General features: G+C 51.2%; 4 protein-coding genes across 4 annotated transcripts; all 4 read left to right on the top strand.

Annotated features, from left to right (window-relative positions):
• Nucleotides 1–363: 363 nt before the first annotated feature.
• Asppvi_007525 (ATP synthase subunit epsilon family protein) lies at nt 364–746 on the top strand (the record flags this gene model as incomplete). Its single annotated transcript, XM_043303412.1, has 3 exons — nt 364–395; nt 467–581; nt 678–746. 3 exons carry the CDS (start codon nt 364–366, stop codon nt 744–746), a joined length of 216 nt encoding a protein of 71 aa, XP_043159347.1.
• Nucleotides 747–1197: 451 nt separating this feature from the next.
• On the top strand, nt 1198–3967 carry Asppvi_007526 (N-alpha-acetyltransferase 35, NatC auxiliary subunit; the record flags this gene model as incomplete). The annotated part of the gene is made up of 8 exons (XM_043303413.1): nt 1198–1264; nt 1367–1434; nt 1515–1655; nt 1722–1958; nt 2011–2469; nt 2526–2783; nt 2863–2961; nt 3026–3967. 8 exons carry the CDS (start codon nt 1198–1200, stop codon nt 3965–3967), a joined length of 2271 nt encoding a protein of 756 aa, XP_043159348.1.
• Nucleotides 3968–5007: 1040 nt separating this feature from the next.
• Asppvi_007527 (transcription factor domain-containing protein) lies at nt 5008–7424 on the top strand (the record flags this gene model as incomplete). Its single annotated transcript, XM_043303414.1, has 5 exons — nt 5008–5759; nt 5822–6081; nt 6133–6267; nt 6327–6417; nt 6479–7424. 5 exons carry the CDS (start codon nt 5008–5010, stop codon nt 7422–7424), a joined length of 2184 nt encoding a protein of 727 aa, XP_043159349.1.
• A 3486-nt stretch (nt 7425–10910) lies between these two features.
• Nucleotides 10911–12220, top strand: Asppvi_007528 (glycoside hydrolase family 5 protein; the record flags this gene model as incomplete). The annotated part of the gene is made up of 3 exons (XM_043303415.1): nt 10911–11630; nt 11687–12101; nt 12153–12220. The coding sequence occupies 3 exons, from the start codon at nt 10911–10913 to the stop codon at nt 12218–12220; spliced, it is 1203 nt and encodes a 400-aa protein (XP_043159350.1).
• Nucleotides 12221–12396: the final 176 nt, after the last annotated feature.

Raw genomic sequence — 12396 nt, forward strand, 5'->3', positions numbered from 1 at the left:
TTCCTCTCGTATGCTATGCTAGCAGGTTTGAGGCATCATGAAGCTGTCGAGTTCGGGAATCAGTAGTGGCTCAATCCATATCTGGCCAGCTGATCACTGTCCTGAAATCTTCGGACTCATGGAACAACAAATAGCAGCAGCAGAATTAGCACTTATTCAAAGCCAGACATTTTGAATTCAGTTATTGTCAGTGTATCAACCTTTTGGTAGTCAAACGGCTGAAAAGGTGCCGTTGAATCACGTGAATCACATGACCATGAAGTTCCCGATCCTCCGAACTCTACGCTCGTTCAAGCGTCACATATCCGACGACTCTAATTCTCCCTTCGAAACACAATCCCTCCAACATCATCCGTCTTCAAAATGGCAGCTGCGTGGAAAGCCGCTGGTTTGACGTATGTACAACCCATCCTACCGACAATGCCGCTTAACAATGCGCGACCGATCCGGTACTGACTTTTTGTAGCTACAACCGCTACCTGGCCGTCGCTGCCCGCGCCGTCCGCAGATCTCTCAAGGACGGCCCTCGTCTCGCTGCTGAGCGCCGTGGACAGTCGGAACTGCGTTTTTCCAAGTGGGAGGTTCGTATACACATCATTGTTGTGCTGGGTTGTGGTGGTGATGATGGGTACAATGACTGGTTGGATTTAGCTAACGGATCTCTCGCTTGAATACAGAACGGCAAGCAGGGCGAAGTCAAGACCATCGCCGAAACCAACCAGCAGGCTCAGGCCGAGTCGAAGTAGACTATTCCTCCGAAGACGGTTTTCGTTGCGATGACATAGGGAGCGAATTGGGCTATCACAGGCCCAGGGGAAGCTTTACCCGCGGGGAGGAACAATCACTGTAGCAATATTGGCCTGTTTGTTGAATTCAATAGAAGGAATATTTTCTTCCTGCCATTTATAGGTGTTGAAATGTAGAGTCTACCTGGGTGTAATGTAAAGAGTTCTGTAAACAGACGTTCACCCTCCGCCCACATCAAGTCTCTGCGGCCTTTACGTCCTTGTGGGTTTGACTTCCGCGAGTCGCATACGTACTGTCCGCCAACTCCCCGCTCCCTCCTCCCCCGTCTTTCCCTCATTTGAGCCATCGCCCTCAAAGTCAATTTTCTATAGATGTTCAACCTCGCAGCGGGCTGCAGATGGTCGTGGATGAATATTAATGCTGCCAAGTAACGAAGTCCGCACCCCGACAATGCGAGTCGTTTCGCAGTCGGTGGTCCCACGCGACATCACAGATGTATTCACACAAGCTGCTTCGAGTAAGAAGCCTGTTTTCGTTCACTGTCTTTTTTACATATTTTGGTTTTGACCAGCTGTCTGCTGCATTGCAAAGAGTTACTGACCGTTCATCTTTTTGCTAGAGCTGCGAACAGGAGAGCTCGTCAAAGATGAGTACTTCACACTGTTCGAGGCAGTCGGCGCCTTGGAGGTGGGTTTGCAATTCCTTTAACCCGCTGAAACTAGATCGTGAAACTTTGTCATCGGCTGACCGGTCTTGACTTTCGGCAGATAATGGATTCAAAAATGGACAGTGGGTACCTCGGGCCTGGAGAGAATCACGCGCAAGCCTTGGAGGACGACTACGACATCATGCGGGAGCTGGCTCCGGAAGAAGTAGTGGGAATCATGGACGAGTTGCTTTGCCATGAGGTGAGTGGCTTCCTCCGCAAAGCCAGCGGTCATCAGTGTTTGACTAAACGGGTTGTACCATGGCAGATGGCGTGGCATATGGGACATCCACTATCGCAGACCCTTTTCACGTCCTTGTACCTCGATAAACTGTTATGGCCGATACCGAAGACCTTCGAAGATGCTCGGTTTGCGCGTGAAAAGCTGGGTAACAGGAAGGAGGACTCCAAGCTGTTACAGCTCGTACTCCGCGCTTACTGCCTTGCGCTGGTTAAGTGCTGTGATTTTGTCCACGCGCGAGTTTCCGCGGAGTTTTACTACGAAGTTGGTCCTTGAAGTTTACCAGGCACACCAAACATTTTCTAACTCTCTGCAGGAAGAGGACTTTGTCACTCAGCTGTACAATCGCAGCTTACTGTCACAGTTCGATGTGAAACACTTTCGAGACCTCCTCGATGAGGCGGTCTCCTGGACTGAAGCAACAGCCGATGCTCTCGATCAAGATTTGCGTGATGCAATCACATCCCGGTTGATCTGTCGACGCGATTTCCTCCTCGCATTGGGCCATGACATTGACATCTTACAAAACAAGTCAACCGGCTACTTTGCCTCTTGCTTATCCCAGTTGTCCTCCCTTACCAAATCTGGCACTCTCGGAAAGCCTGTGCCCGATGCCTTCAGTGTGAAGATTCAGCGGAGACTGGCCAGCACGGTGCCCCCTCGACCCATGGTGAAGATTAGTTTCGAGGATGCGCTGGCGCATCTACGACGGTTGTGTCGAGATGCAATTGACCTACAGGAACTCGTTGAGTACGGTGGCCCATACAATTTGAAGGTATAAAGCCTTTTTCACATGAAGATGAATCTGAATATATTTTTTAACGAATCCAGGTCGCCGTTTGGACATTGCTTTCTCGAAAACCTCAACCATCCGTTTATATCCGTTCACTTACCCAAACTCTCATCCTGGGCAATATGACTGTCCTTGGAAAAGTCTCGCTCAAAGGACTTCTGTACGACGAATTGTCCGAATTTGTCCTCTCTTCGAGCGTGCTTCTTGATGCCAACATTGACGATACTGAGGTGCCTTCTGATCCTCGGTTTCAGATTGCCCAGCGGATGGACGCTTTTGTGAAACGTTTCGCTCAGGTGAGGCTAGCTCATGTCTACCTTTATTTAGGCCCAGCCCCTTCTTTCGCGTGGTCGGCATTCTCTGACCATCATATAGCCCTTCGTAGACACTTTTCGAAGTGCGTGCCTGAACCGATGTCGCATTCGTCGGACACTCTGCCATACAATCATCGATTGGGATAACCTTCAGATGGAGGTATGCAACCCGAGTTGACACAATGAATCATGCTCAGTCCAGACCAATACTGACCTTTGTCCAGGCCGAAGAACTCGACGAGCAACTTCGTACTCTCAGTGAAGAATCTCCTCTTACACTCTCGAACGGCGACGCCACCTACTCTTACCCCCTCAGCAGCTGGGCATACCACCAGAAGCTGAGCCAATTCCGTCTTATCATTCAGCTGGGTTTCGAACTCTCAATCTACGCACCCGAAGAACTTGCTGGGATGTACTGGTATCTTTCTCACATTTGCTCCACGCACCTAGCTCACATCGACCGAATACGCACATTTACGGTCGCGGCCGCCAAACGGAATCTGGCCGCTATGGCTGCAATGAAGTGCAACTCAGCCGAGCGGCAGTCCGCTTTTCACAAGACTCTTCGACTCCTCGAGAGACTCACCACACATATCGTTGCTATAGATGCCTTTGCGATATCCCTGCATGCTCTGTATGTACTCCTCGCTCGGCACAATCTCCTGCCGACAGCCTCTGCTCCGGGAGCGTACTCCAGCGAGCGGCTGCGCTACGAAATTCGAATGAAGCCTTTCATCCCTATCAGCCTGCCGGAACTTGTGCCGTACGAAGAGTATCGCCGGGAAGCGATTCTGGAAGGGGACAGCGATGAAGTTGTCTTAGAACGCGCTTCGAAGGCGATTTCAGAAGCCCGCAAGGCCTGGGAAGCCACACTCGCCAATGGTACTTTCATTAAGGACTCACGGGGCGAAACATACCATGCGCCGGCCATCGAAGAAGACTGGAAGCGCGAGGTTAAGGACACAATGCGGGCCTGCATCGGCGCAAGCATCGCTATCGAAGCGGTGAAGAAGGCGCTCGCCGACTCTGGAGGAACCAGCTCCCCAGCTGACGGTCACCGCGTCAGTCTACGAGTAGAGATCCCGGAGGTTGGGTCGAAGGCTCGCTGGCATGACTGGTGGGCTGTGCCGCAGGTCACACCGGTCAAACCAGGCAATAAGACATGATATGGATGCCTATTCTATCAATTTAAAAAGAATTATAGATGAGGAATTGAGGATATGTTATGATTTGATGTATATAGAACCATATTTGTTATGATGAATGTTAATGTCATAGACAAATGCTGCATACATTTCAATATGAATCAAAAGTTCAAAATGAAAATCCGGTGCCCAGTATATACCTTAGGTATCATTGTGCTTGGATCGAGAAAAGAGAGTTGAAGTGCTGATAGACTAGTGAATGGTCTTGGCCAATCCATAACCAGAAATCCCACTTCGTCTCAACATCATTCAAGGAAAACAAATCGGGAATAACCTTCCATCCTTGATGACCCTGAATTAGCGATAAATTGAAAATAGCCTGAAAGTTCAATACCACGCGAGATTGACATCAAGATCGACACTGCGCCATCGCAGGAAGCCTCGTCTTCCAAAGTTCCCAGTGTATGGTCACCCTCTTGGCTCCACTGCTTGGTTGGGACAGCCCCAGAGATTCAATCTATCCAGACCAGAGCGAGATCGCCCGGGCCTTGGAGGCGTGATCGACCTCTTTTCTGCTTCTTCGATCTGGAACTCTTTCATCGTCGAGTCCCGAGAGGTACCATACTATAATTCTATCTACGTACCTGACCTATGATGGTGATCGTTTCGTATCCTGCAGAATAGATAGGTGTTCATCGAGACGAGCCTCATCCGCCTTTCAGCTCAACTCCGTTGGCCGCGGTCGCAAGGTACCTAACCATCTACCGGGACTCTTTGGTGTAGCCAATTGCACACTTGTTAATCGCTATCAGTTTCGGCTTCCTTGGTTTTATCGCGCTGATTTCTACTTGTCGCAAAACCAAAATCCGATCGATCACGAGGATTCCTAGTATTAATTTAAAATAGTCCTATGCAAACTCCGCGTGGTCTACCTTGTCACACAGACAACCTTCCGCTTCTCCTCTCCTCTTTTCCTCCCTCGCGTCCATCCTTCTCCCATCTCCCCGAAGCGGGGCGGTAGGGACGAGAGCCTGGACAGACCACACTCCGGAACGCACACGATGCCTACATATCCTGTCCGGCGCAGGCCCCGCGAGTGCAAGACATGTCTACCCTGTCGTGCGAGTAAGGTCCGTTGCGATCGCAATGTACCATGCGGCAATTGCGTCAAGCGCAACTTCAACTGCTCCTACGGCCGCCCGCCTCCCAAGGACCCATATCCGCTATCTACACCGACTGCCACGACGACTCTGCCTAAAACCCCATACTCCTCCTCTCTACCGTCGTACACTCCGACTTACCCAAACACAAATACCTTGGATCGCGATGMTTCCTTTGGAACGGGGACAGGCACCGATTCTACTCCCGACCAGGAGCCGCTGTCGGATACCGTGATGATCACGCAGGGAGAATGGGACGAGATTAACGCCAAGATGCGCGCAATGGAACAGATACTGGGCAGTTTGCACTCATTGTTCGATACGCACGCGCGGAGGAAACCCGGTAACACCGTCGCGGACGTCTCTGCTGAAGGAGAAGGGTCCCCGAGGTCCGAAGGCATCTATGAGCCAGACGTGCTGCGAACGGGCTCCGTCCATATAGGGTCGAGGTCGGCGCTCGTGGATATTTTGAAAAAGTCGAAGATTTCCGAGGAAACAGCGCAGGCGCTGCCTAAGGATGACCTTCTCGCGGAGCTGGCGATGGGGAACGAGTCGGCCGCATACCCTTTCGTCGACCTATGGTCGTCGGATCCGTATACATTCAACATCGCCGGCGTTTGTGGAGTATTACCCGATGATGATCAATGTCGACGGTATGGGAATTGGTTTCGATGGTCGGTTGATTCGCCTTGCTAATCGAAGTTTTTCTCTGCAGATTTATGGGCTTTTATAGAGACATCGCAGCTGTACTGTATCCGGTGCTTCCAGACGTCGCCAGGTTAGAACAAGATATGAATCGACTTTTGCGAGGCCGCAAGGCAGCCGGAGGGGTTTACCGGCCAGATACCAATGGCTTGGTCAAGCCATTCGGGATGAGCCTGGCGTTCCTGAGTCTGCTCTTCGCCGTGCTAGCATCCGGATGTCAACTGTCCGACTTGCCAGGTAAAGAGCGGGAGTTGACCTCCTGGGTCTATGGTGCGTATTTTTTCCTCATCGAGTGACCTTCCATGGCTGATCGTCTTCCAGTTTCCTGCGCATATCAGTGTTTGCGAATGTTGAACTATGTGTCGCAACCGACGCTTGAAGTGATCCAAGTTCTGTTGATTATAAGTCACGTCTTGTCCTATAATATGAACGCGGGCGCGTCATACACGTTGCTAGGTGAGCGATCTTCTTGCTTGGCAGCTTCCATGACTCCAAACTCAACGACATGCTCGCAGGGATGACGGAGCGCATGTGTATGGTCCTCGGTCTTCATGTCGAATCATCTGGCTTTGCGCGAGAGCTTCAAGCGGCTCGCAGGAGGGTGTGGTAAGTGCCATCCCGGTTACTTTTAACCCACGACTGGCAGCATTCTCACGATGCTCAACAGGTGGGCAATGGCTTTCCAGAACAGTCATTTCTCCTTGGCATACGATCGGCCATCCATTACGATGGTTAGTCAGCCGGAAATTCCCTATGATCCCAAATCGATGCCCGGTCATCGATCGTATTTTGAGTCACTTTGCCGGCTAGTTTCTGTCATTCTGGAAGTGCTGCGGATGCGAATGTATCCACATCATTCTCAACTGCGATATCACGAGATTAGAGAGTATAAGCAGCGATTCGGACGAATCATCGCCGAAGGTGTCCCGCATTTGCGCTCTCCCGACCATTGCGCCACTTTGGCGGATCATATAGAGCGAGCAGAGTTACGTCTGCACTCGTCGTACTTTCTTTCCCTACTCTGTCGCGTTTCGTTAGACCCGGACGCGCATCTGGACGATGAGCGGCGGGCGATAATCCGCGAGGATTGCCTGACGAGTCTGATGAACACGATCGATGCATTTGTCGAGCTGCATTCGTTCAACCCGCACTGTTCCCGGACTTGGATCAGCCTGCAGCGCACAATCGCATCTGCATTTCTGCTGGCTGCACATCTCGAGGACCGATATCGTGCTCGAACGTATGACCTCATTCGGAGGCTTGAACTTGTCCTGGCGGACCATGTGTACGCCGGAGGACAGGAAAATCAGAACAGCCAGACGGAGTCTGCGAAACACCTTGCCTCGTCGCTCCGTGCCCTCCGGCAAATCAGCGCTGCATTGCGTGCTAAGGAACCCGAGGGATTAGGATCGGGCTCCGAGACCACGAACACGGTTTCCAGCATCACTACCCCAATGCTGATCCCTGCGTCCTCACCACCGGTCATTCTCGGCACCACAGCAGCTCAGTTCTCCGGATACGTTCCTGCGCCGCAGGGGAAGAACATGCGTACCATCCTCGACAGCGTGTCCGACGTGATGTTATTCCCCAGTATGGGCATGGCAAATTTATGACACGAGATAGAAAGTCCTTTCGTACATTTAGCCCCGCATTTTTCACACGTACCGATCCCTTGAGATTATGCGTGGTAGGCAAATCCCATCAATCCCACATATACCCGTTTAGATGATCGAGACGCATTTTCAAGGCTGTTTTTGAGCGTATGATCTTACCATGCCTCTGGCACTTTTTTAAGCAACTGTCGCATTGCCTCACTTCTCAAGCAAACCTATCCGAGAGTACCTTACAGGAAGGGTGGGCGTCCCCCCGAGTGCTCATGGTAGGAGTTAGCGAATGAGTGATCAACTCCGCGGTAGTCAGTTGGGCAAGAGCCGTATTTGTAGTAGTCGACGAGGGGCTACCGATCCCTCATGCACTGCAACCATGTGCCCCCTGGATTGTTCTCCACGAGCCTATCCTCGGAGATCGCCATGAGAACCGCTGGGTGACTGGACGCGGATGGGGTTTGTGCTTAAAGCCGACCGAGGTATTCCCGCTTCGGCCGACGACGAATCTGTTGATTGTCTGACATTATTCACTTTGCAGATACGTTCAGGTAGGTATCCGTACTTAGGTACTCGGTACGTGGTAGGCAAAAGGAGCCGAGCCTGAATTCCTGCTGGTCCATTCCTTTTCGCTTTGACGTTGTGATCCATCTTCTCCCATTCGAGACAGAGGACCTATCCACCAGCTCTTCCTACATTATCCCTTTCCAGACTAGGACTGGACACTTCTCCAAGTTCGTTGAAACCTGACATCTACTTACTTCGGTTACACTGAGATGATAGATCCACTCCATCCGTCCTAGCCGCATATAATAATACCCACAACCGATATATGAGTTATGACCATAGACAAGGGGAGGCCGGCTGGAATGGCTACTACTGACTACCTAGAGTCGCATCTCATGATGTCGCATATCGTAAGGGAGCAACTTGCCAACCTTCATTTCATTCCGAAGCCACTCTGCAGCAATCCAGCAAATCATCAAACAGAACTAACCAACTGCTTCCTCCGAGCGGAGTTCTCGGTCCACCCGAGAATAGATTACAAGGGCCCTGTCGAGTGAGTTAGTCTCCGTCGGGTAGACAGCCCAGACCCAAGGAACAGACACCGGAAGGTTACAGGGCCAAGACTGGGGGAGAGGCAAGTTATTTACATGCCATATCATTATTGAGTCCGACCGTGGCTTTTGGCCGTTTGACTAACTCCAGTGGACCTTCAGAATGCGGGGTTTCTCATTAGAATTGCCCACCTGTTCAGTACAGAGTAGTTACCAGTGACAACCATTGCTCGATCGTCAAAGACGGATTCGATTTCGATCGGACTTCATCTTTTCTTAGCTGTTGTTGTTACGGATACATCCGTGATTTTCGGCTCCGAGGCAGGAACTAAGACTGTCAATCTGACACAAATCGGACATGGATGTTGCATAATATGGCGCCTGCTCGGGATTTGGCTCACTTTCTAACGCTGCATTCTACAGTTCTATACAGCATAGGTTGAATGTGGGATTGGACAGCGTGTGGTGAATATGTGATGGAAGCTCTCGGATCCGAGATACGAATGTCGACCTGGATAACGTATCTGTGCCTCCCCACACACCGCAAGTGGGAGACGGAGTGACGCTAGCATGACTCTGTGCCTTGCTTGGGATTCCCTGGTCGGGACCACTGATCAGGTCATCTTTGCATTTCGATCAGCTCGACCCTTGTGTCTGAACCATCACAGTGGGTCGCGTCTGCTTCTGATAAGACGGAGGATCGTGCCATCAAGCGCCGGATCGCGATCCCGAATTCAACCGTACGCAGCAATTATTCGCGGCCATTCGCCAAGTGGGATCAACTAATTCAGGTGGTGAGCGAGATATTGGCTGTAGCCCATGGAGCCAACAGAAGTTTTATGGAGTTTCTGAATTGTGTTGCGGCCTGGAGCTCCGAAAGCCCCCATACGCAATGTCAGCGAGGACAAGCCGCGCACTTCACAGCTAACAACATGTCCTGTCAGATCGCCCCGTTATCCGACAGTGAGGGATCAAGATGCAGCTCTTCCTTGACTACCGAGTCCATGCGTTCGTCAATAGTCTGACGCCTTGCGGCTACTTCTCTTGGTCAAGGTGCTATCTGGGTACCTGGTCCGATGAGTCCAATATCGTTGGATGAATCGTGCGCTTGCCGGCTGTACTGCTGTCCTTGCGATTCTCTGGTCTCAAAATTTCGAATATATATCCATCATCGGATTTTATACCTTCGGGACCAGGACTGTGCCAGATCGGACACTGGATATCCAGCTGCTTCATCATGAGAGAGTTGTAGCCCCGTCGGCTCGTCCCACTGACGCATTCATGGGCTGATACCGGGCCTGACCCCGTCGTTCTTGGTGGGAGTGCCCCAGGAAGTGCAAGTGAGCAGATATTATGTAATAAGAGATTCATCTGGGGCCATACAAGGAAATAGGTTGTAGATAGACAACATTCAGCCTCGATTGTGGCCACGTTGGCTCGATCCAGGTCTTTCCATCTGTAGCCGGACTACGAACATCCCTCAGTCCAGATTAAATCATCGGAGCACACTGACATGGAAAGGCTATGAGAAGGATGCATGTGATGGTTGAGAAGCCATTCTATAATCGTTCTTAGAAGCCAACTAAGCAGTGTTTCTTATCACGCTTCGTCCGAGAGTAAGTAAACATCACCGAAAACTTGCGCGATGAGACTGCGAAACTGAGCAGTACAGTGACGAGTCTGATTGCTATTTTCAACTGAATGCAGTTGAGAATCAGATTCACCTTGGCAATTCATTATCGCGAATATTTCGGATCCTCGTTGGGGTGTCGACTGGAGAGGTGAGCTGAAGAATACCATTTCCCCAAATAGGAAAATCCTAGAGTTGACCGTTTAGAGGACGATCACTTGGGGCCGTTAATTCCAAGGACTGCCGTGGTGTTTGAGCTTCTTAGTCCTTTTGTTTCCCCTTCGATTTCAGTGATGCATCGTTGCATCTCGTTTCCTAGATCCTTTCTTCGATGCTACCTTACCAGCCGCATCACCCCTTAATTCTACCAACCTCAAGTCTAGATCCGTACCAACACACCGAGCGTTGAAGATCGTCAGCCGGCATTTTTCGCAATAGCCATGCACTTTTGAATTGCCCATTGCCGTTCTACTCCAGCCTATCTCAGCAATTTGATCGCACGTTCGACTTCATGGACAGAATGCTAGTCTTAAGTCTGGCACGTCACAGTCCGCCTGGGAAAACCCGGCGAGCGTAAGCAAATGATCGGCGTCTTCAGGCTCAGGGGCGGCTTATGCCGATGCATTTGAAGCTCTGAAGCGAAGCATTATTTCCCGTGCTGCGGCGCATTGATCCGCGTTTCAGATTTTGGGGTCGGAAATCCAGATAAATAAAGACTGCTTTACTTGCCTGTCCCGATAGAGATGCGGATCACATATCCTTTGACATCGCTCTTTAGGCGAAAGGCAGTTCGTTGCTACAATCAAAATGATTAGAACGCTCGCAGCTCTCAGTGCTCTATCGGGCCTGGCAACTGCCTGGTTGCCCGAGGTCAACAAGAAGATCACCGCAACAAACGGTACGAACCTCTTCACGAGTTCAAACGGCAAGATCCGAGGCGTGAACCTGGGCTCTCAATTCGTCTTCGAGCCATGGATCGCAGAAAAGGCGTGGTCAGACATGGGCTGCGGCGGCCAGAAATCCGAGTTCGACTGCGTCTCGAGCCTGGGCCAGGCCAAAGCGAATAGTGCGTTTGCGAGCCACTGGGGCTCCTGGATCACGCAGGATGACATCGCCGAGATGGTGAGCTATGGGCTGAACACCATCCGCGTCCCCGTCGGGTACTGGATGCGTGAGGACCTGGTGTACTCGAATAGTGAGCATTTCCCCCAGGGCGGATTGCAGTATCTGGAGAATCTGTGTGGATGGGCCAGTGATGCAGGCTTGTACATTATCATTGATCTACACGGTGCTCCCGGGGCTCAGACGCCCCAGAATCCATTTACGGGCCAGTATGCGCCGACCGCTGGATTTTACCAGGATTACCAGTTCGAGAGGGCGCTGAAGTTCCTCGAGTGGATGACCACCAACATCCACAAGAACGACAAGTTCCGCAATGTCGGAATGCTCGAGGTTGTTAATGAGCCTGTTCAGAATGCTGGCAAGGTTGGCTCGATGCGGACCAGCTATTATCCTAATGCTTTCAAGGTGCGTAGCTCTCATACAAGCACAGAGACAATGCTCACCCTCACGCTTGACCGCAGAGAATCCGCGCTGCAGAGCAAAGCCTCAACATCGACAAAAACAACTACCTGCACATCCAGATGATGGACAAACTTTGGGGCTCGGGCGATCCCACCGAGGCTCTGACTGACACCTACTACGCCGCCTACGACGACCACCGCTATCTAAAATGGGCCAGCGTCGCCGTCTCCAAGGACAGCTACATCAGCACATCCTGCAGCGACGAGCTCAACAGCAACACCCCGACCATTGTGGGAGAATGGAGTCTGAGCGTTCCTGATAACGTGCAGTGGAGCTCTGACTGGTCGCCCAACTCTAACAAGGATTTCTACAAGAAGTGGTTTGCCGCCCAGGTCACGGCGTATGAGAAGCAGCAGGGCTGGATTTTCTGGACGTGGAAGGCTCAATTAGGAGATTATCGTTGGTCATACCAAGGTGGGCTGCCCCTAACCGATGATATGTGCTCAACAGGTGCTGACCCTTTAGATGCTGTTGCCGCTGGCGTCATTCCCGCTGATCTCAACTCTCTGGCCGGCCTGAAGGTGTGTGGTTGATATGTCAAGCGCCTATCGATAAGATGGCAGCCAGTCTTGGTGTTACTTCCCCTATGTATTCCAATAAAGACTGTATATAGTGTGCCTCTAGCTGGATAAAGCACAAGGCATCAAAGTGATCACTCCGCAGCGCCATTCGGATAAGAAATCATTTGCTGTTAATACCTTCCTCCACC

Source organism: Aspergillus pseudoviridinutans (assembly GCF_018340605.1).
Source record: "Aspergillus pseudoviridinutans IFM 55266 DNA, scaffold_5, whole genome shotgun sequence".
NCBI lineage: Eukaryota > Fungi > Ascomycota > Eurotiomycetes > Eurotiales > Aspergillaceae > Aspergillus > Aspergillus pseudoviridinutans.